A 20,287-nucleotide genomic window follows, 5' to 3' on the forward strand; every position below is an offset into this window, starting at 1 on the left:
TATTTTAGGGAGCAGGCTAGCAGGTGGGGCCCATGACTTACATCACAGGAGCCTACACAACACAAAACATTGTTGCTGTATGTAGGTTTTATTTTATTTGTTTTTTTTATCTTATATTTTGGAAATGTACATCCAGTATTTATTCCCCTTTGATTTTTTTTTTGGGGGGGGCAGGAGAGTGGGGCCCTAAGCTACAGCTTGTTTTGTTTAGCTTATAGGCCTACGTCAAGCCATCACTGGTCCAGCGATAGTCCGGAAGCGAAGCGTCCTGCATAAAAGCATTTGCCCATCCTCACCGCTTTCATTAACAGAAAGGGCGCTCCTAGGCTGCCGCTGTTCTCCAGTGGGATTCAATCGCATCTTACTGCCGCATTTATTTGGGAGGAGGATGGCTTTGGATGCCAAGCAAGGAAGGTGTGCGCGGGAACCTACGCGCATAAGCCACGCCGATCCCACAATAAACAGCGACGGCTGCTGATCGCCGCACCAGCGGCCAACTTCCAACCAGCAAAAGCGACGCACCGCGGTAGGAGGCGGGACGAGCGAGCCTGCCCGTCAAGCAAAAGCAGCGAATTGCCGGCGAAGCTTGCCGGCTGCGCAAGCGCATTCGCGGACGCTGGGAATTCTCGCGCCCCTTCAGGAAGGCTTGAGGAAGTGCGGCGAAGAGGTCCGTCCTCGGTTCGGCGAACGGGCGTCATGGCGGCGGCGGCGGCGGCGGCGGCGGCGGCGCCGGTGCAGCAGCAGGGCAGAGTTAGCTTGAAGGAGCAGCGCTACGACCGGCAGCTCAGGTCGGCCTGGAGGGCGAGGAGAACGAGGGCTGGTTGGGCGCAGCGCAGGGGGAACGGCCCGCCTCGCCTTGCTGCTTGTAGGGAGGCGGGTTGGGCAGGGGGCTTGGCGAGGCTCTGCCAGGGCAGAATCCTTCCTTGGCTGGTTCCTAGGGGCGGCCCGAGGATTGTCCAGCCGCCGCTCGGGGGACTTTCCTCGGCGGCACCGGGGCCAGGACGCCCTCCATCTCCTCCCGCCCAAGGCCTCTCTGTCGGCTAAGCCTAAAGCTTAAAAACAAAAGCGAAAAGCTCTCTTTAAGTCCAGGTATCTGAAGAAGTATGCATGCACACGAAAGCTCATACCAAAATAAAAACTTAGTTGGTCTTTAAGGTGCTGCTGGAAGGAATTTTTTTATTTTGTTTCTCTCTTAAACTGTTTTACAAAGGCAGTGTGGGTCTACTGGTTACAGCGGTTGTTCAGGACTGGGAAGACCCAGGTTCAAATCTCCCATTGGCCATGGAGCTCAGAGGGTGATCGAGGGCTTCTTACGCTGGACAGGTGCACCTCCAGCAGAGATCTATCTCCTTTGTATGCCGGATATACATCTCAGGGACTCGCTGTGTATGCAGGTTTAAAGCTCTCTGTGTACCCTACATTACAGTACAGTACTTCACTGGCTTATTATGATGATGGAAGGGGAAGACCTATGTTCACATCAGCCTGAGTTCCTTGGAGCTTTAAGCACTGTATAAATATTACAAATAATGCTTACAAACTTCCTTAAAGTGCTCAAAAACCATACAGATATTACAGATATTTTCTGAGTCTGTTAGAAATCAAGCTTTCTTCTTCTTTTAGCCAATTGTTCTATCATTCTGACAGATTTGTATTGTGCTCTTCAGGGCCGCATCATCATAGTACAGTAGTCTATTAGGTGGATAAGGCTGAGAGATGGTGAATAGTCCAAGACCACCTAGTAAGTTTTATGGGATTTTGAACCTGGATCTTTCTAGTCAAAGTCTTAACACCTGTAGTCCTCCATAATACATCCCATTATCCCTGATTATTGGCCATGCTGACTGGGGCTTCTGGGAATCGAGAATCCAACTATTTGTTGGATAACTACCGTATTTGTTCCCCAATCTTAGTCTAACATTATAATTACTATACGAAAGTTTCTGTCCTGTTCCATTTTCAAGACTAGCCACTTCTCACCTTTGTTTCATCTGTTAGTTTTTTTTTAAAGATACTCAGTTCCATGCTTATCTAAAGAAGCAACACTTAACAGTGATGTTCTGAACCATCCTTCAGCAATGCATCAATTCTTGAATGTATCCTCTCTCAAAATTTGAATTAGGAATGTTGACGATGCCTGTGTTTTTGTGTTGCAGATTATGGGGTGACCATGGACAAGAAGCTTTAGAATCTGCACACGTTTGTGTGATAAATGCAACGGCCACAGGAACTGAGATCCTCAAAAACTTAGTTCTGCCAGGTATAAATAAAAACAAATCTGCAACTTTCATTGAGTAGAAAAGTTGTAATTTGGTGTAAGCACCATGTTTATTTGTATCTTCAAGGTGTTGGATCATTTACAATTGTTGATGGGAATCAAGTCACCGGTGAAGATGTTGGAAATAGGTAATGTGTGCACCATAGTTCTGAAAATGAAGGAGTGTGTTTAGGTGTGGGAGGTGAGGTGCTTGCAAACCCATAGGGACACTGCTGATCTCTAAACTATATGATTGGAAGGTTGGGCAATGTTCTGTCTATACCAGGCCTATTTCAAAATTACCATTTAAAATATATGGGAAGAATTCAGTGGGGCTCTGAGGAGCACAGTGGTGTGTAGAGTGTGGGGCAAGTAAAGATGTGGCTATGCAGAAACAACTGGGAATGTGCTGAGACTTGTTATAAGCACTGATAAATTAATTGGTGCTTAGAGTAAGCCCTACTGGGACTGACTGGGTCCTGTTCCTGCATTCTTCCACTGTCTCAATGTTCTGTTGTTGATAGGGCCATAACCACTTGAATTACAAAAATCCAAAATATTAATTCCAAGAAGAACATTCCTATTGGAGAGAGGAAATGTGGTTGGGCTGTTTCCTTGGGGTACATTCCATAAAGTGATATATTTTATTACCAGAAATGTTCCATCAAGTTAAAACTCTAAAATGTGTGATTGCTTTTTCTGCTTTTTTTAGTTTTTTCCTGCAAAGAAGCAGCATTGGCCAGGTAAGAAAATATTAAATGTGCTGTATTAGGAAAGTGAATCTGTAGTATTTGAGAGACCACCTTATCTCTTACCTATGCAGTAGGTCACTGTAGTTTACAGGATAACGTCTCCTGAAGATCCAAAGATCTTGGAAGCCCACTCCACAGTAACTTGGAGCAGGGATTTCAGTATGGCAGGCCCTGTTCTATGGAACTAAGATATGACAATTGCCCACTATTTGCGCTTTCCGGAAACAGTTGAATACATTTTTGTTCTGACATGCTTTTCCAGGTGAATGAATGGGTCTCTGCCCACTTTGAATTGTTTTAAAATTTGTCTGTTGTTGTTTCCTGTGTTGCATTTATCTATTTCAGTGTTTTTCAACCACTGTTCCACGGCACACTAGTGTGCCGCGAGATGTTGCCTGGTGTGCCGTGGGAAAAATTGAAAAATCTACTTTATATATAGTCAATATAGGCACAGAGTTAAATTTTTAAACATTTTCTAATGGTGGTGTGGCTCGTGATTTTTTTCATGAAACAAGTGTGCCTTTGCCCAAAAAAGGTTGAAAAACACTGATCTATTTTAAGCTGTTTTTATTGTGTTTTGTACATTGCCTTGAAACATGTTCATGGAAAGTGATTAGCAATAACTAACTAACAGTACATTGGACCCACCTGGTGAAATACATTTTACTTTCTCTTTCATAATAAATAGATTAACAGTGCAATCTCATACATGTCTACTCAGAAGTAATTCCCAATGAGTTCAAAGGGATTTACTTCCAGGTAGGAGTGAACAGAACTGCAGCACATAAAGTAACTAAATAATATGACCAGAATACAGATAAGCAGATTGCAAATTATGTAAGAGCAAATCAAAACCCTTACAAATGCTTGGAAGGACTTGTTCTAATTAGTTCACTCAAAATTAAGACTAATTAGCCACCTGCTTGCATGCAAAGATCAGTATGTTCTACCCAAACAGAACTTTGGGCATTTCCCCTTCTAGCTATGCTAGTGCCTGTGAGGAAGTAGAGCTCGCATCAAATTCCATTGTCCTCTTTTCTCTGTGCCACTTTTCATCAGCAATGCATAACTTGACCACTGCAGTCCATGTGTTGGTAACCTTGAGATTGAGTTACTGTAGTGTGTTCTATGTGGGGCTGCCCTTGGATCTAGTTCTTTGTATGTTGATTTAAATGTAAATTTCACCATAATCAATATTAGTAGTAGTAGTATCAATACGCCACCTTTTTCCCCGACAGGGACTCAATGCAGCCCACAGATAAAAATAAGAACAGCTAAAAATATGGGGCAGGGAAACAGTCATTAAAAGCAATTAAATGTTGATAGAGGATCAAAACTATATATATACAAATAACTGCAATAAAAACAGCACAGCGTAGCCATTTCATTAAAAGCAGTCAGTTCCTTAAAACCTTTTGGAACAAGAAAGTCTTCACCTACTGGCAGAAGGACGACATGGAGAGAGCCAACAAGGAGAGGGAACATCCCTCTCTGCGTCCACACCAAACATGCTTGTGAGAATGGCTGGTGAGAGAAGTATGTAAGCATGCATAGGATTGTAGTCATAACAGTCTAATATTTCCAATTGTTATTTTTAAACAGAATCGAGCCCAGTGCGCCACAGAACTATTACAAGAATTGAATAATGATGTCTCAGGAAATTTCGTGGAAGAGGTTTGTAGCAAACATCCTTGTGTATACTGGAGTGTTGGCAATTGGAAATGTATAAAAGAGAAGGTTGGATGCGCATGCCACCCATAATTGTGGCATGCTACTAGAGAATTACAAGTGATGGGAAATGGTAGCCTTGCCAGCTGAGTTGGGTAGCGTCCTGCCTCCTCCACAGCACCCTTTGTCATCACCGCATCACACTGTGGAAAGGTCTGGTGTGAAAAGGCATCATCAGCCACACTTTAAATAGCAAATCCTGTTCATGTTGTGTGAATTGATACTATAGAAGAGCATAGATTTACTCCAAAAGTAGGGTGAACTTGGCAGTTGTTAATGCAGTTTTAAAGAGTGTGCATGTGACAGTGAATCTTGGCCAAATTGTGCCATACAGTCATCACTGTTCTGTGCAGGGTGAATGAGGTAACTGCTATGTTTATGTGGTTGATGCCTTGATTGATGCTTGAATGTGAGGAACAGATAATTCCAGGGGTTGATTATTTCATATCTATAGGATTTAGGAAAATCCTAAATTTAAGGGGGGTGGGTGTTTGGTTTAATTTAACCGTAGTCCTACATATATGTGCATATTAAAAGTAAGTTTGCAGTTCATGCACTTAGCCCAATAAGTGAAACTAATGTTTAATATTTCTATGTGTAATTGCTTTATGATCCTAATATGTATGTGTCTTAATGCATTTTCTTAAGAATCCAGATAAACTTCTGGACAATGATCCTTCATTTTTCTGCCGGTTTAATATAGTGATTGCAACACAACTCCCAGAGAGGTAAGCAAGGATCAAATTAACATTATCATGTAAAACGCAAATATTCTTCAGGCTTTTTCATTGAATATGTAAATTACGTGAGAAAGCTAGCGTGTCATCTTTGTTTTTAATGCTTACATCAAATTGATTTCCATTATGTTTGAGCACAATTCCATTTAGTTAAGTTGTGTTTTCCTCTAGTTATTGCCATTCCACTGAAACAAAAAAAATACACATTTGGCTGGGAAATTCACTAGATAAGGGCCAAACTGGATGTTCTAGAAACCTGAGTTCCCTAGGAATTGCAAAGGGGTAGGAGTGGAAATTGTGTCCTTGCAACCTTTCTCCCTAGATGTTTTGTCCATACCCGACCCAGAAAATGTGTGTCTGGGAATGAAGTGGGGGATTGCAAAGGGAAAGTGCATAAATTATTTCTGCCCTTTGCTTTGCAGCAGAGAAACAACAGTCTGATTTCCCAGTGCTGCATTTGTTTCTAAATGCTTTGATTGGCCCTAAGGTGATCTGCTGTGGTAATCAACTTGTTAACCTACCATTCCTTATAAAGGAATTCTCTACTTGATTTGTGGCCTGCATCTTGATAATGAAAGGAGTTCAGTCATCTCTACACTCTGATAAAGATTCAGAAAAGTTCCTACGTTGCTCGCTATTTTGTCATAATATGCTTAAAACAATAAATTTGAATTATTTAAGATACACTATATCTTGAGGTGCTGGTTAAAATAACTTTTGTGATTGCTTAACTTTATGTTCAACAGAAGTAATGCAAAAGATTTCTTTTTTTCAATAGAGCAATCTCTCTCTCTCTCTCTCTCTGTTCTCTTGATCTGACTCCATATCTTAATATTTTTCAGTACATTACTCAGGCTTGCCGAAGTCCTTTGGAATTATAACATTCCGCTATTAGTTTGTAGGACTTATGGATTAATAGGATATATGAGAATCATTATTAAAGAACACCCAGGTAAGAGATTAATAATTAAGAGCTTCTCCTATGTTGGTGTAGTCAACATGGTGCCTTACAATTATTGTTGGTTTCCAGCTTGTATTGGCCAAACCAGTGTGGGCAGTGGGTATGATGGGAGTTGTAGTCCAACAACATCAGAAAGATGCCATGTTGGCTACTTCTGCCTTATAGCTTATACATGCCCATCTTTTAAAATGTTATTATTATTATTGAATCATAACATGACAGATTTTTTGAGACACTTCAGTGTGTTTCATAGTGAGTGAACATACTAAAAAATAATCTAGAAATGGATTATGATCATGTAGTTCATCTTCTTGGTAGCAAAATTAGATGTAAAATCCAGTCCCAAGCTGTAGATCTGACTACTTCTACTTTTTATTGTACAGTGGTCCCTCGACTTACGAACTTAATCCGTTCCAAATGCACATTCGTAGGTCAAAAATTTCGTAAGTCAAAAAGCAGATTCCCATAGGGAAAAAATTTTTTGGAAAAATTCGTAAGTTGAGGAAACCGCATTAAAAAGCGACAGCGGTTTCCATTTGGATGTAGAAAAATTCGTAAGCACACGGCCATTTGTCCCGTTCGTAAGTCGAAAACATCGGATGTCGAGTAATTCGTAAGTCGAGGGACCACTATATGCCATTTCTAGTAGGTTTTTCCAGAGGGGAAGGGGCATTGCTCAATAGTAGCATCCACATTGTATGTAGAAGGTTCTAGGTTTAATCTCTGGCATTTCCAGGTAGGTCTGGAAGAAAACCTTGTCTGAAATCCTAGAAAATATTGCCTGTCAGTATAGATAACACTGAGCTAGATGGACCATGATGATAAACAGCATGTGAAGTTGTATATGTAATCATCAACTTTTCCTTCAAATCAAAATCTTCTTCAATATTTTGATAGTTGTGGAATCTCACCCAGACAATGCGTTGGAAGATTTGAGACTGGACAATCCTTTTCCAGAACTGAAGGAGCACATTCAGTCTTATGATTTGGACCATATGGAGAAAAAGGTTAGTACAAGCTCTGTGTTCCGTCTAGCAATATGGGTGCAGGCTTTAGAGACAATCCACACAATCATTTTAAGAGAAGTGGCTTACAGGCTGTAGCTAATGCCTACAAATGACTCTTTTTAAAAATAGTGCTTTGAGTTTGAAACTTTCAGTCAATTCACCTATTCTAGTTTCTGGTTTTATTTTGAAGAATTTAATGCTGCAGTAGAATTCCATGAGATAAGCAGTGTGAGGCCTGTTTGAAGAAAAAATGGCTAAGCATACTTTTTGAACCTGATCCTTCATTACAGGTTTGCTTCTCCATACACTTCCAACATAAGCTTGTTGTAAAACCACAGCAACTAGCCCAAGAAGCATTGAATAGCTAAAAAAAAAAACCCCTAAATTATTAGATCATTATTTAAACCTTTATGGCCACACCTGAATGCTGTGGGGATTTTAAACCAGAGGAAAATTCACTAATGGGCAACTTGCAAAGTCATAAAGCTGAGGAAGTTGTGCGGGGTCTTCAGATCTGCTGCACAAATTGGAAGAATTATGCTGCAAATATGTTAATGACACCTGTGTATTGAAAGCAGTTCAACTAATTTATCTGTTTTTGTTGAATTCTGAATTTTTTGTGGTGCATTGAACCTGTACTTAGTCCAACAGCTTCCATGCTTCAGGGTTGCTGTATTCATCTGTTTAAAACAAGTATAATTTTGCATTTGCAGGAACACAGCCACATTCCATGGATTGTGATCATATCCAAGTATCTAGAAAAATGGAATAATGAAGTATGTATACACCATGGTAATATTCTAACATATTGGTGCTTTGTTGTCAGCGCTCTGGAAATTAAGCTCCCCCAAAGAAGCTTAAGTGTATCAGGCACTTGATTTTTCATCTTTGCTTAAACATGAGATCCTGCTGCTGTTTTTGCTAAATATTGATGATTGCTTTTAATGCAAATGTTAAAACAAGTAAAGATTTCTCTTTATAGAAATTAAAAAGAGCATCGATGCCTGGATAGCTTACCTCTGGTCAGACATAGTTGGAAACATGGAAAATAGTGCCCCAAAGAACAATTTCAACTATTTGCTGGAAAACAGATGCATACTCAATACCAGTACTCCTTTGCTGGTTGGCCGCTCTATGTTTTTACATAGTTCACATATATAACTTTTCTATTTAGAACAGTGGACAGATGCCTAAGAACTACAAAGAAAAGGAAGCCTTCCGAGAGATGATTAGGCAAGGTAATGTCAAGCAGGAGCTTTTTAGCAATATACCAAAGGTGCAGGATTTTAAAATACATTTTTTATATATCAACATGGGCAGGGGGGTGGGGCTAACCTATGACCTCCAGATGTTCTTGAACTTCAAGTCTCATCAGCCCCAGGCAACATAGCCACTGGTCAGGAATCATGAAGATTGTAGCATCAAGAGAGTCAGGTGCTCCCGAGTTAACCCAGGGCTTAGCACTATATGAATGAGCCTTTACAAGTCTGAGTGAAGCATCAGGCTCTCACACTCTGTCCCCTTTCATCCTGCTGCTGAGTTTAGTTTCATTTTCAAAGAATCTCCGCTTAGCATTGCTTGCAAGCCAGGGGTCGTTATTTAAAGCTAGCAATGCTTAGTTTCTAAAGGAAACCAACTTCAAAATACAGGTTATAAAGCTATCTTGTTTAAATAACTATTTTTTTGTTTTAAATCAGGATCCGTAGATTGTACACAACACTACAAAACTAAGCAGAAATCTTCCTCCCAGCTATATGGTGTGTGTGTGTGAGCAGGGGCTTCACTTCGGAGTTTCATCTATGTAGAACTAAACCATGGTTTAGCATTGCAGTTTTATCTTGAGCTCTGTTGTGCTTTAAGAATACATGTAAAATATGCATAAATGGTATTACTATTTTTTATCATCACCATCATTAATGTATTAATCTTATAAGCCACTGTCGCAAGGCAATTTACATAAAAATGTCAGAAGTATCAACGTTTAAGAGAACCTGACAAATTCACTTGAATTTTAAGGAGCTAAAGAATAATGAAGATCATCTATGTTTAAAGTCCTGCTTTTTCTGTTCTTTATTTATTAGGCATCTTAAAAAATGAAAATGGAGGCCTAGAAGATGAAGAAAACTTTGAAGAAGCTATTAAAAACGTAAACACAGCTGTAGCTGTTACTAAGGTAAAATAAGATTCCTCCACATTACAGTCATACCTCTTCTTGCGAACGCTTCATGTTGCATTTTTGGGGGGTTAAGTCTGTGGCAAACTTGGAAGTGTTTACTTCTGGGTTTCGCCGTGCGTGCATGCGCAGAAGCGTTCTGCGTGGTTCGCGCATGCACAGAAGCACCGCTCTGGTTGTGGACTTTTCGGGGTGAGAACAGCACCCCGGAACGGATCGTGTCCGCAACCAGAGGTTCCACTGTATTCTAGCTGCATAATTACTGAATCCTTTTTTGGAAAATTTGCTTAATTTTTTTCTTCTCCCACCCTCCTTTAGATACCAGGTTGTATTGAAGACATTTTCAGTGATGAAAATTGTATCACTCTTTCAAAGCAGGTAATAAACACAAACAGCTTGCTCCTGTATTCTGCTTACCTAAATAGAAAAAGTTAGTGAGATATTTTTGTTTACCCTTAAGAGTCCACACTTTTGGATCTTGGTTCGAGCTGTAAAGGAATTTGTGGCAAAGGAGGGTCGAGGAAATTTACCTGTCCGGGGCACAATTCCAGATATGATAGCAGATTCTAGTAAATTTATCAAGCTGCAAAATATGTAAGTATTGTCTGTTTTTCACTTTATATTATATTAAATATTGAATAATCACACACACACACACACACACGAATCATAGAATTGTAGACATGGAAGGGATCCCAAGGGTCATCTAGTTCAACCCACTGCAATGAAGGAATATCAACTAAAGCATCCATGGTAGATGGCCATCCAACCTCTGCTTAAAAACCTCCAGGGAAGAAGAGTCCACCACCTTCTGAGGGACTGTGAACCAATTGGACTAGCAATATCAGCATGGGTGACACAACAGTGTAAGACAGGGTATAGCAGCTGTATAGAAGCACATGTAGATTTGAACGATTTTTGTTGTTGTTCCATGATTTCTAGCATTTCTTCCTTCAGAGCTCAATAAAAGGGAACCAAATGTGTATTTCCCCCCCCCCCCATAGTATTTTTTTCAGCCACAAACGAATTGCCAGTGCCCCATTACCTGCAGTTCACTTACAGGGCAGTTCTCAGAAGTAAGTTCCACTCTTCCATGGGACTACAATCTTTAGAATGCTTCTCATTCCACTAGCTACTTAGCCATAAAGGAATTTGTTCCCTTAACTATGTTCATGTTCCTGATAAGTGAATTCAAGCAGATGACAATATTGATAGTTTTCAGTGGCCGTTTCTCACATGCCTGTTTTGTACAGAGATTCCTGTTTCAGTACAAAAACATACAAAGTAATGACCTAAGTATCAATTTTGATACAAATAGATCTTAGGAAGCTGGTGCAGTCTCTGTCTTTTCATTTGTCTTTGACAATCTTTAACCTGAGAATGAATATTAATGTAGATGAAGCCTACTGATTTCTGGAATTGGTTTTACTGAAGCTTTATGTTTTTTCCCTTTATAAAAAAGATATCGTGACAAAGCTAAGAAAGACGCTGAAGCTGTGGCTAACTATGCTGCCAAGCTGCTCCAGTCATTAGGCAAGGTGAGCTAATGAAAGTTATGTTTTGCATCTTCTCTTTAATCTTCGTCCTCTATCTTAACATGGAAAGCGGCGAATAAAACAGGAAAACTGTTGGCTTGGCAGTTAAGGAAACGTCAAAATCAGAACATAATAACTAAGATTAAAACAGAGGGAGGAGTGACGGAAGATCCAAAGGAGATTAAGAAAACCTTTCAAAAATTCTATAAGGATTTGTATTGCAAAAAGAAAGAAGATGAGAAGAAGATCAGTGAGTATCTAGGAAAATATGGCTTGAAACCAATTCCAGAAGAAGAGAGGAAGAAGCTAAATAACAGGATAACGACACAAGAATTACAACAAGCAATAGGGAGAATGAAACAAGGTAAAGCTCCAGGACCAGATGGCTTAACGGCGAAATATTATAAAGTACTGAATGAACTGTTGGTTCCAGTTTTAGAGGAAATGATGAATGATATTCTGTTGGGGGGAAAGATCCCAAATACATGGAAAGAGGCATATATAACATTGATCCCAAAGCCGGATACGGATGGCTTAGAAGTCAAAAATTATAGACCAATCTCATTATTGAATAATGATTATAAACTTTTCGCAGATATAATGTCCAAGAGATTGAAAGAAGTTTTAAATCAAATAATACATAAGGATCAGGCTGGTTTTCTTCCTGGTAGACAGTTAAAGGATAATGTAAGACACATAATAGACGTAATAGAATATCTGGAGACCAAGATAGATAAACCAGCTGTTTTGATGTTTGTAGATGCTGAGAAAGCTTTCGATAATATATCTTGGCAATTTATGAAGAGGAATTTGGAATCAATGGTTGGGAAGAATACATTCGTGAATGGGATCGAGGCGATTTATTCAGAGCAAAAGGCAAGATTGATAATTAATAACACCCTAACAGAATATTTTGAAATCACAAAAGGAACTAGACAGGGCTGTCCTTTATCACCGTTATTGTTCATCATGGTCCTGGAAATATTATTGATCAGATTAAGAGACCTATCTACAATTAGAGGTATTAAGGTAGGTGCAAAGCAATTTAAAGTGAAAGCCTTCGCAGACGATTTAGTTTTAACATTGGAAAATCCAAAGGAAAGTGTTGCAGAAGCTATAGAAGTAATGGAGAAATTTGGCCAATTAGCAGGATTCAAATTAAATAGACAAAAAACCAAGGTTATGGCAATGAATATGACGAAAGAAGAAAAACAGGAATTACAGTTAAAACATGGACTCGACGTGGCTAAAAAGGTAAAATATCTGGGAATATGGATGACAGCAAAGAATATTAATCTTTATAGTGATAATTACGAACAAGTATGGAAGGAAATAAAGAAAGACCTGGAAAGATGGACTAATATGAAAATGTCATTCTTAGGAAGAATCGCAACAATAAAGATGAATGTATTACCTAAGATGTTATTCCTATTTCAAACTATACCTGTGGTTAAAGGTACGAGGCAATTCCAAGAGTGGCAAAAGATTTTATCAAGATTTGTCTGGCAGGGGAAAAAACCTAGAATAAAACATAAAATTTTGGTAGATAAGAAAGAAAGAGGTGGATTCGCCCTGCCAGACTTTATTATGAAGCGTCTTGTATCTGTTGGATAAAAGAATGGATAACTCTAGAGAATACGGACTTGTTAGATTTGGAAGGTTTTAACAATAGATTTGGATGGCATGCATATTTATGTTATGACAAAAAGAAATCACATACCGGGTTTACGAATCATGTGATAAGAAGATCTCTGTACGAGGTGTGGGAAAGAAATAAAAGGCTGTTAGAGACTAAAACACCCTGGTGGGTCTCACCAGCAGAGGTATTAACAGTTAAGAAAGTAAATATGGAGAAGAGGCGGGCCACGTATGAGGAAATCTTGATGAAAACTGAAAAAGGATGGAGTTTAAAACCTTTTGAGGACATTAAAGGAGTGTTAACAGGATGGATAGAATACCATCAAATAAATGATGTGCTTAAAGAAGATAGAAAAATAGGTTTTGAGGATAAAAGATCCAAATTTCAAATAGAAGTGCTAGAAGGCAAAACAAAGCTTTTGGCAAAGATGTATGATTTGTTGTTGGAGTGGTATACAAAAGATGAGTTGACAAAAGAAGTGATGATTAAATGGGCAAAAGATTTGGGGCATAATATTGAATATGATGCGTGGTTGAAATTATGGAATCAAACTTTAAGATTTACAGCATGTACTGCCTTGAAAGAAAATGTATATAAGATGATGTACAGATGGTATTTAACTCCAGTTAAATTAGCTAAAATGTATAGAATGAGTGATAAAAGTTGCTGGAAATGTAAAGAGAAAGATGGTGAATTTTATCATATGTGGTGGACATGCGAAAAAGTTAAAAGATTTTGGGAAAGTTTATATAACGAATTGAAAAAGATGTTTAGATATACTTTTCCAAAAAAACCAGAAGCATTTTTGTTAGGAATAATGGGAGGAGAGATTAGAAAAGAAGATCAAACACTGTTTATGTATGCAACAACCGCGGCTAGGACTTTGTTAGCCCAAAAATGGAAATTACAGGAATTACCTACAATTGTGGAGTGGCAGATAAAAATGATGGACCATGCTGAACTTGCTAGATTGACATGCAAGATTCGTGACCAGGGGGAGACAAGGTTTCAAAAGGACTGGAGTAAATATGTGGACTATATGGAGAAAAACTGTAGATCATTAAAAACTCTCGCAGGATTAAAATAAACCTTACGAATTGACCAATATGTCAAAAAAGGAACTGCAAAAAAGGGAATTAACAAGAAACCCGCATGAAGGGAGGGGGGGAAGTCATAGCTCGGCGGAGCAAGGTAAAAGATGTGAATATAAGATTTTGTATAAAAGATTGGTTTTGTTAATTTGTTGAATTTGGAAAACTGGAATAAAATGTATTTTTTTTTAAAAAAAAGGGAAAGCGGCTCCTATATAATGACCCAATTCAAAGAGCTCATGATCTGTACTCACAGATTTGTACTTGATGAACAGAACTGTTGATAATTGCAAGTAGATTTTTAAAAAATTGATAAATTAACATATTGTGTTGGGGTGGAGCCTTTAACTAAAAGACCCCACTGTTCATGTGACTTTCCTTGTTTCATTGTGACTGGGATGAATTACAGCTGTGAAAATTCATGGAAGATTCTAATTCCTAGGAATTGTGTGATGGAGGCATCTAGTAAAGTGTGGGCTAACATACACACTGTCCTAAGGCAGGGTCACAGGGTACCAAAGCATCAGCTAGTTCCTGAGTCTTTGCCTCCACTCCAGTTCCTTTCCTTCCTTCCCTTGGAACAGAATATGTTTAAACTGCTCCTCACTCCTTCAATTTTTTTTTATTCTTACCTTGCCAGTTCTTTGATTCTTCCTATTTTTTTCTGCCTATTTTTTTCTTTCCCCCTTCAAAGTTAAAAAATAAATAAACCCAAACTCACCCCCCCACCCTATGCTTTCCTGCCTTTTTTCTCTTGCTGGCATCCAGTGGGAAGGGGCACCAATGTCTTTCTTTCCCTATTACTTTTTTCTTTTGTGACGTTGGAGCAGTTCATCCAACAGCAGAAATTTCACCACTAGAAAATCATTGCCACATAATACCATTTTTTTAAAAGGTAATGCAACAAAGCAGTTTACACTAAAGCAGCAAATTTATATTGAGCATACACTTTCTTAAACACTATCAGTCTTACTGAATCAGGGCAATATTCCTCAATTTTCTTGTCTTATTTGCTACTTATTCTTATGACACTGCAGAATTAGGAGAAAGTGGCTGCTTAATAAGATTATTCTACTTAAATAAATGTGGCTTCAATCATCTAATGAGCGTTTTAAAAACAATTGTGTTAAGAGAATTGGCATGTTAACATGACAGTTTATTTCATAGGCACCAGAATCTATTTCTCAGAAAGAACTGAAACTACTTTGTAAGTATTTGTGGTTTTCTCTCAGCTTATACTGTATTACATTGTCTTTGTTACTGTGTATTTAGTTTTTCACACATGGCTTCTCCATTTAGGCTTTATTTTTGTTAAATAAATCATGACACATATGTCATATGTTGTTGTTCATCTGAGGTTGCATTTACCTAATTTTAAGATCTGCTAAGGAACAGATGATTGTTATTATGTCCTGATATGTAAAACATAATTCATAGAGGGTGTACTTTCTTTTTCACATGACTGTATATGCATAAAAACCTCTGTCTCTGCACTGCTGAGGACAGCTGTGAGCACTGATACAGAGTTTTTGGTGTCATTCTAGTGGCTGGAGAAAAATCTATCCTTGTTTGAAGCATCTCACATTAGTCTTTCTGTGGACCAGGAGGTTCTAATCCTTACAAAGCCACTAGAAAATAACTCAGTGAATTTTATTCAAATGCCAGGTTTATCCTTTTTTTTTAATGGTTGTTTCAAGGGCTAGTTGTTTTTGCTTTTTAAAAATGCTTTCCCTTCGTTACACATACTTTTCTCTCTTATCTTCCTTCCCAACTCTATTTAGGCACTAATTCAGCATTTCTTCAAGTAGTGCGGTGTAGATCTCTTTCTGAAGAGTATGGATTGAATACTTCAAACAAAGATGAGATCAGTAAGGACATGACTTTATTATCTACAGTCTTCTTTTATTGTGTTTTCATCTGCAGACAGTGATGTGGAAATAATGACCTGAAAGGGATTGTGTCATGCTGTTGTTTCCTTTGTTTCTGCTGTAACATGGGAAATGGCATTGGGATCTTAGTTATGGGAAAATGTGTGAGCCCCAAAGTAGCTTTGATCTTTGTACCTTATTATAGGTGGAATATGCTAATGGTTACAGCAGTGGTGAGGAGAGTGAAAGTGCAACTTGCTTTTGCTATTTCTTGGTGAATACAAATTTCAGAAATTATTTTGTTAGATTTGTAGACATACATGAACCATTCATGCTGACTTAGTAGGGAAAATTATCAGGGGAAAACCTCAAATGCTAGGCACATGATTAGTCCTTCTCTTTGTTTATTTTAAAACATTTTAACCCTGTTATCACAACGAGCTCAGGGTGAGATATAACACAACACAACAGAACTAAAATACAATGTAACACCAGCATAGTGATATAAATACATGCAGAGAATAAAACAAAACAGCCTATAATGAATTTTAAGAGGGAGAATATTCCACAATTGGGGCTCTACAGTGGAGGCTGTTAAACAGATATCATACCTAAGTGGAACCATTAACAAGGCTTCCCCTCCACAGATTTTCATTCACCAGCAGGAGAGAAGGTGCATATTTAGCTCTCAAATATGAGAGCCAGTGTGGTGTAGTGGTTAAGAGCGGTAGACTCGTAATCTGGGGAACCGGGTTTGTGTCTCTGCTCCTCCACATGCAGCTGCTGGGTGACGTTGGGCTAGTCACACTTCTTTGAAGTCTCTCAGCCCCACTCACCTCACAGAGCGTTTGTTGTGGGGGAGGAGGGGGAGGAGATTGTTAGCCACTTTGAGACTCCTTCGGGTAGTGATAAAGCAGGATATCAAATCCAAACTACTACTCCTCCTCCTCCTCCTCTTCTTCTTCTTCTTCTTCTTCTTCTTCTTCTTCTTCTTCTTCTTCTTCTTCTTCTTCTTCTTCTTCTTCTTCTTCTTGCTGTTTAGGGCTTTATAAATTAATACAAGCATCTTGTCTGGTAGCACATGGGTAGCCATTGTTGCTCCTTCAGGACCAGTGTTAACATCATCCTGGTATGCCAATCTACTCAGTAATAAGGTGGCTGCATTCTGCATAAGCTGCAGCTTCCAGACCAGCTCCAAGGGCAGCCCATGCAGAGCACATTACAGTCATTTATCTATCTGGTGCATGAGTCACTGTGGCATGACTATCCGTGTCCAGGAATGACTGTAGCTGACAAATCAGCCAAAGCTGTAACAGGCACTCCATCTTGTTGGAGTTCAGCCTCAGCTTACTGGGCCTTATTCAGCCCACCATTCTATCCAAGCCCAATCAATAACTTGCAGACTACACGTGAGTCAGATGTCAAGGAGAACAAAGCTGGGTGTCATCAGTGTATTGGTGGCACCCTGCCCTCAATCCCCTGATGGCCTCACCAGTTTCATACAGATGTTATTGGAGACATGACTATATGTTGGGAAATCTCACAGAGACCCAGCAGCTCTCCCTCAAAACTACCTGCCTGAAATCCACCCTGCAGGTTGGAGTGGAAACACTGTGTGTTTCCACTCCAACACCCAACCCACAGAGCTGTTCTAGTGAAATACCATGGTTAATTATATCAAAAACTGCTGAGTAATCCAAGGGATGTCACTGAGTTTCATTCCTCCTTTTCTCCTAACAGAGGTCATCCATCTAAGAGACCCAAGACCATTTTGGTTCTGAAACTGGGCTGGAACCCAAGAATGGGTCTAGATAATCTTCTTCATCCAAGAGCTGAAGTTTGGTGGCAACCACCCTCTTGAACACCTTTCCCAGAACATAGGCCTTAGCGACTAGGCAGTACCTATCACAGCATTTGGGTCCCCAAAGGCCCGTGTTGGTCAAACACAATTATGTCTGTTGACTGTAATTCACAAACCATGCAGAGATGTTTGTGTAACCAATTTATTGTAAAAATGAATTTCAGTTCAGATGATTTTAGGATTTTTATAAAAGCAATGCAACACTTTTCTTCAGCTTATTGGTACACAATTGACACTATTTTTCCCTTAAAGTTTCACATATGGATAACCCCGATAATGAGATGGTGCTGTACTTAATGTTACGAGCTGTGGATAGATTCTTTAAACACCATGGGAGATATCCAGGTAAATTTGATTTTAATACTGCCCAGTTCGCAACACTATTAGGAAAATATATGTTTAGTACAATGGATAAATTGAATAAATTGAAATTTTCCTCAAGTGACCCTTTAGTATAACCTTAATAATATTCTGTGTTCATAAATAACAACAACAACAACTATTATTATTATTATTATTATTATTTTGTTCCCCAGCCACTCTGGGCGGCTTCCAACAGAATATCAAAACAATATTAAATATTAATAGCTTCCCTAAACATATATATAGATTAATTGTATGGTCAAGGCATATACCATTATTATACTTCTGTATATTTTGCAAATTAAATTACGGTACAGAGATTTATTAAATCACTTGATTTTTTTTTAAAAAAATCTTCTCTTACAAAAATTATATCTATATATAATTTTAAAAAATCATTTCCAGGCGTTTATAATTATCAAGTGGAAGACGACATTGGAAAACTGAAATCTTGCCTCAATAGTTTTCTTCAGGAATATGGATTACCTGTAACAGTGAAGGATGATTATGTTCATGAATTGTAAGTACCTGTACTATATAAAATAAAATAAAAGTTTTCCTGGGTTTTGCTTTGGTATTACAAATTTTGCAATGTTGTTTTTCCTGTGTAGTTGTCGCTATGGAGCTGCTGAGCCACATATGATTGCAGCATTTTTGGGAGGTAAGAAATACTATAATTTTCACTAGTTCTTCTCAAGCTGTACACTTATTAGCACATGAAAAAAATATTACAGCTTTATAGTCTCTTTTTTAACACTAGTGGAAGTTTTTTCACTCGTCTTATTAATTAATTTATGACTCTCCTTTTACATCCATCTCAAGACAACTTACAAACATACCATAAAACAATAAAATAGTTTTAAAAACAATGCAAGAATAATAGTATCATAGATTTGTAGAGATGGAAGGTGCACAATGAAAGCTGTTCATTTTGAATTGTTTTTAAACCTAAGGCCAAAACCATTTTATCCAGCTAGAAAAGCTTGTCAAAATTAAAATGTCTCTGGAATATATAGTATTTGGGATACATGCTATGTAGAATTTGAGATACAGTATGAGATAGTAGTGTACAGTATTTGACTCAGCCATGATAAAAACAATCTCTATCATTTCTAAAACAAATATTTCCAATGTGTACACATTGTTCAAGGTAAGAAACGTGTTGTAGACTCTGGTTTAATGTGACTACAGATATTATTTAACAAGGTTCATGGGTTTTGCTGTATGCTGCTTTGAAGAGTCTATATATAAAAATGTTCTAAAAATATTAAGTTGTTTGCTCTCTATCACTGAGTGAAGGTGGTTATGGGAATTTTATGCTCTATTTTCAGTTCACTGGCATAAAGTGGCAGTTGAAGAAAAACCATTTTTTATTGCAAAGGAAATTGAGTTATGAAGTTCTAACGTTGTTCCTTCCTCTTCCAATTCCCTTACTGTTTTACAGGAGCTGCTGCTCAAGAGGCTGTGAAAATAATTACAAAACAATTTGTAATTTTTAATAACACCTACATTTACAATGGCATGTCACAGACATCTGCAACATTCAAGTTATAGGCTAAACACAGTACAGTACATTGTTTAAAACTGTGGTTGCATTTAATTTGCAGTTCTGTAAATGATTGCTGCTGTGTTTGCTGCCAAGTTCCCTTCTTTGTAATTTTTCCCGATTATTAAATGTTCTTCTGAATTGTAATAAATATTTTTATCTTGTATTTTGAATAAGAGGCACTGGAATAGGTTGACTGTCATCACTACCAACATCGTATTACTTTAGCTGTAAGCAGTTTTTTTCTTGTGTGCTATTGGGAGTGGGACCCAATTCAGACCATTGCTACTAGCCTGCTCATATCACTCCGAAAAGTGTTTCTTAACCTATGTGTTAAATAAATACCTCTTTGAAGCAAATAATATGGAGTTTTGTTTTCAATGTAAGCTGCTTTTGTGCAGAAAGAGGTTTTTTTTAAAAAAAAACCACACCAATGTATACACTTGCACACAATGCACCTTTGAATATTATTAATATATCAAACTATGAACAAGATTTAAAGCATTCTGGAAGAGAATGTGTAGTAATAGCAACTTTAGAAACTGTTGTTCTTGGTCTTCCCAATATATTTGTTTGACTACTTCTTCTCCTTTACTTATAGGTTAAGTTGTTAGTATCTGTAACGTTGCTGGGGAAAGGATTAAATATGTTTTCCTGGGATTAGTTGAAAGACTTGGACTTGATGGTTTGTACAAACATACGTGATCATGTTAGCATTAGTTCCAGTGAATTGGAGACTGCTCAAGAATTGGATTTATTGGCGGTGGGG

At 38.3% G+C, this 20,287-nt stretch overlaps 1 protein-coding gene across 1 annotated transcript; it reads left to right on the forward strand.

Moving 5' to 3' along the window:
- Nucleotides 1-638: 638 nt before the first annotated feature.
- Nucleotides 639-19,880, forward strand: NAE1 (NEDD8 activating enzyme E1 subunit 1). Its single transcript, XM_035120317.3, has 20 exons — nucleotides 639-788; nucleotides 2,157-2,260; nucleotides 2,346-2,406; nucleotides 2,970-3,000; nucleotides 4,612-4,683; nucleotides 5,386-5,465; nucleotides 6,317-6,426; nucleotides 7,333-7,442; nucleotides 8,156-8,218; nucleotides 8,617-8,680; nucleotides 9,524-9,615; nucleotides 9,934-9,993; nucleotides 10,076-10,209; nucleotides 11,078-11,153; nucleotides 15,048-15,087; nucleotides 15,662-15,748; nucleotides 17,862-17,954; nucleotides 18,378-18,492; nucleotides 18,584-18,633; nucleotides 19,417-19,880. Exons 1-20 carry the CDS (start codon nucleotides 697-699, stop codon nucleotides 19,524-19,526), a joined length of 1,644 nt encoding a protein of 547 aa, XP_034976208.3. The 5' UTR covers nucleotides 639-696; the 3' UTR covers nucleotides 19,527-19,880.
- Nucleotides 19,881-20,287: the final 407 nt, after the last annotated feature.

The sequence above is a fragment of the Zootoca vivipara genome, chromosome 6 (assembly GCF_965207765.1).
Source record: "Zootoca vivipara chromosome 6, rZooViv2.hap1.1, whole genome shotgun sequence".
Lineage (NCBI taxonomy): Eukaryota > Metazoa > Chordata > Lepidosauria > Squamata > Lacertidae > Zootoca > Zootoca vivipara.

Coding starts and splice junctions, on each gene's coding strand:
- NAE1 (XM_035120317.3), top strand. CDS start 697: ATGGCGGCGGCGGCGGCGGCGGCGGCGGCGGCGCCGGTGCAGCAGCAG. Junction 6,427..7,332: donor CATTATTAAAGAACACCCAG/GTAAGAGATTAA, acceptor ATATTTTGATAG/TTGTGGAATCTCACCCAGAC. Junction 18,634..19,416: donor GATTGCAGCATTTTTGGGAG/GTAAGAAATACT, acceptor ACTGTTTTACAG/GAGCTGCTGCTCAAGAGGCT.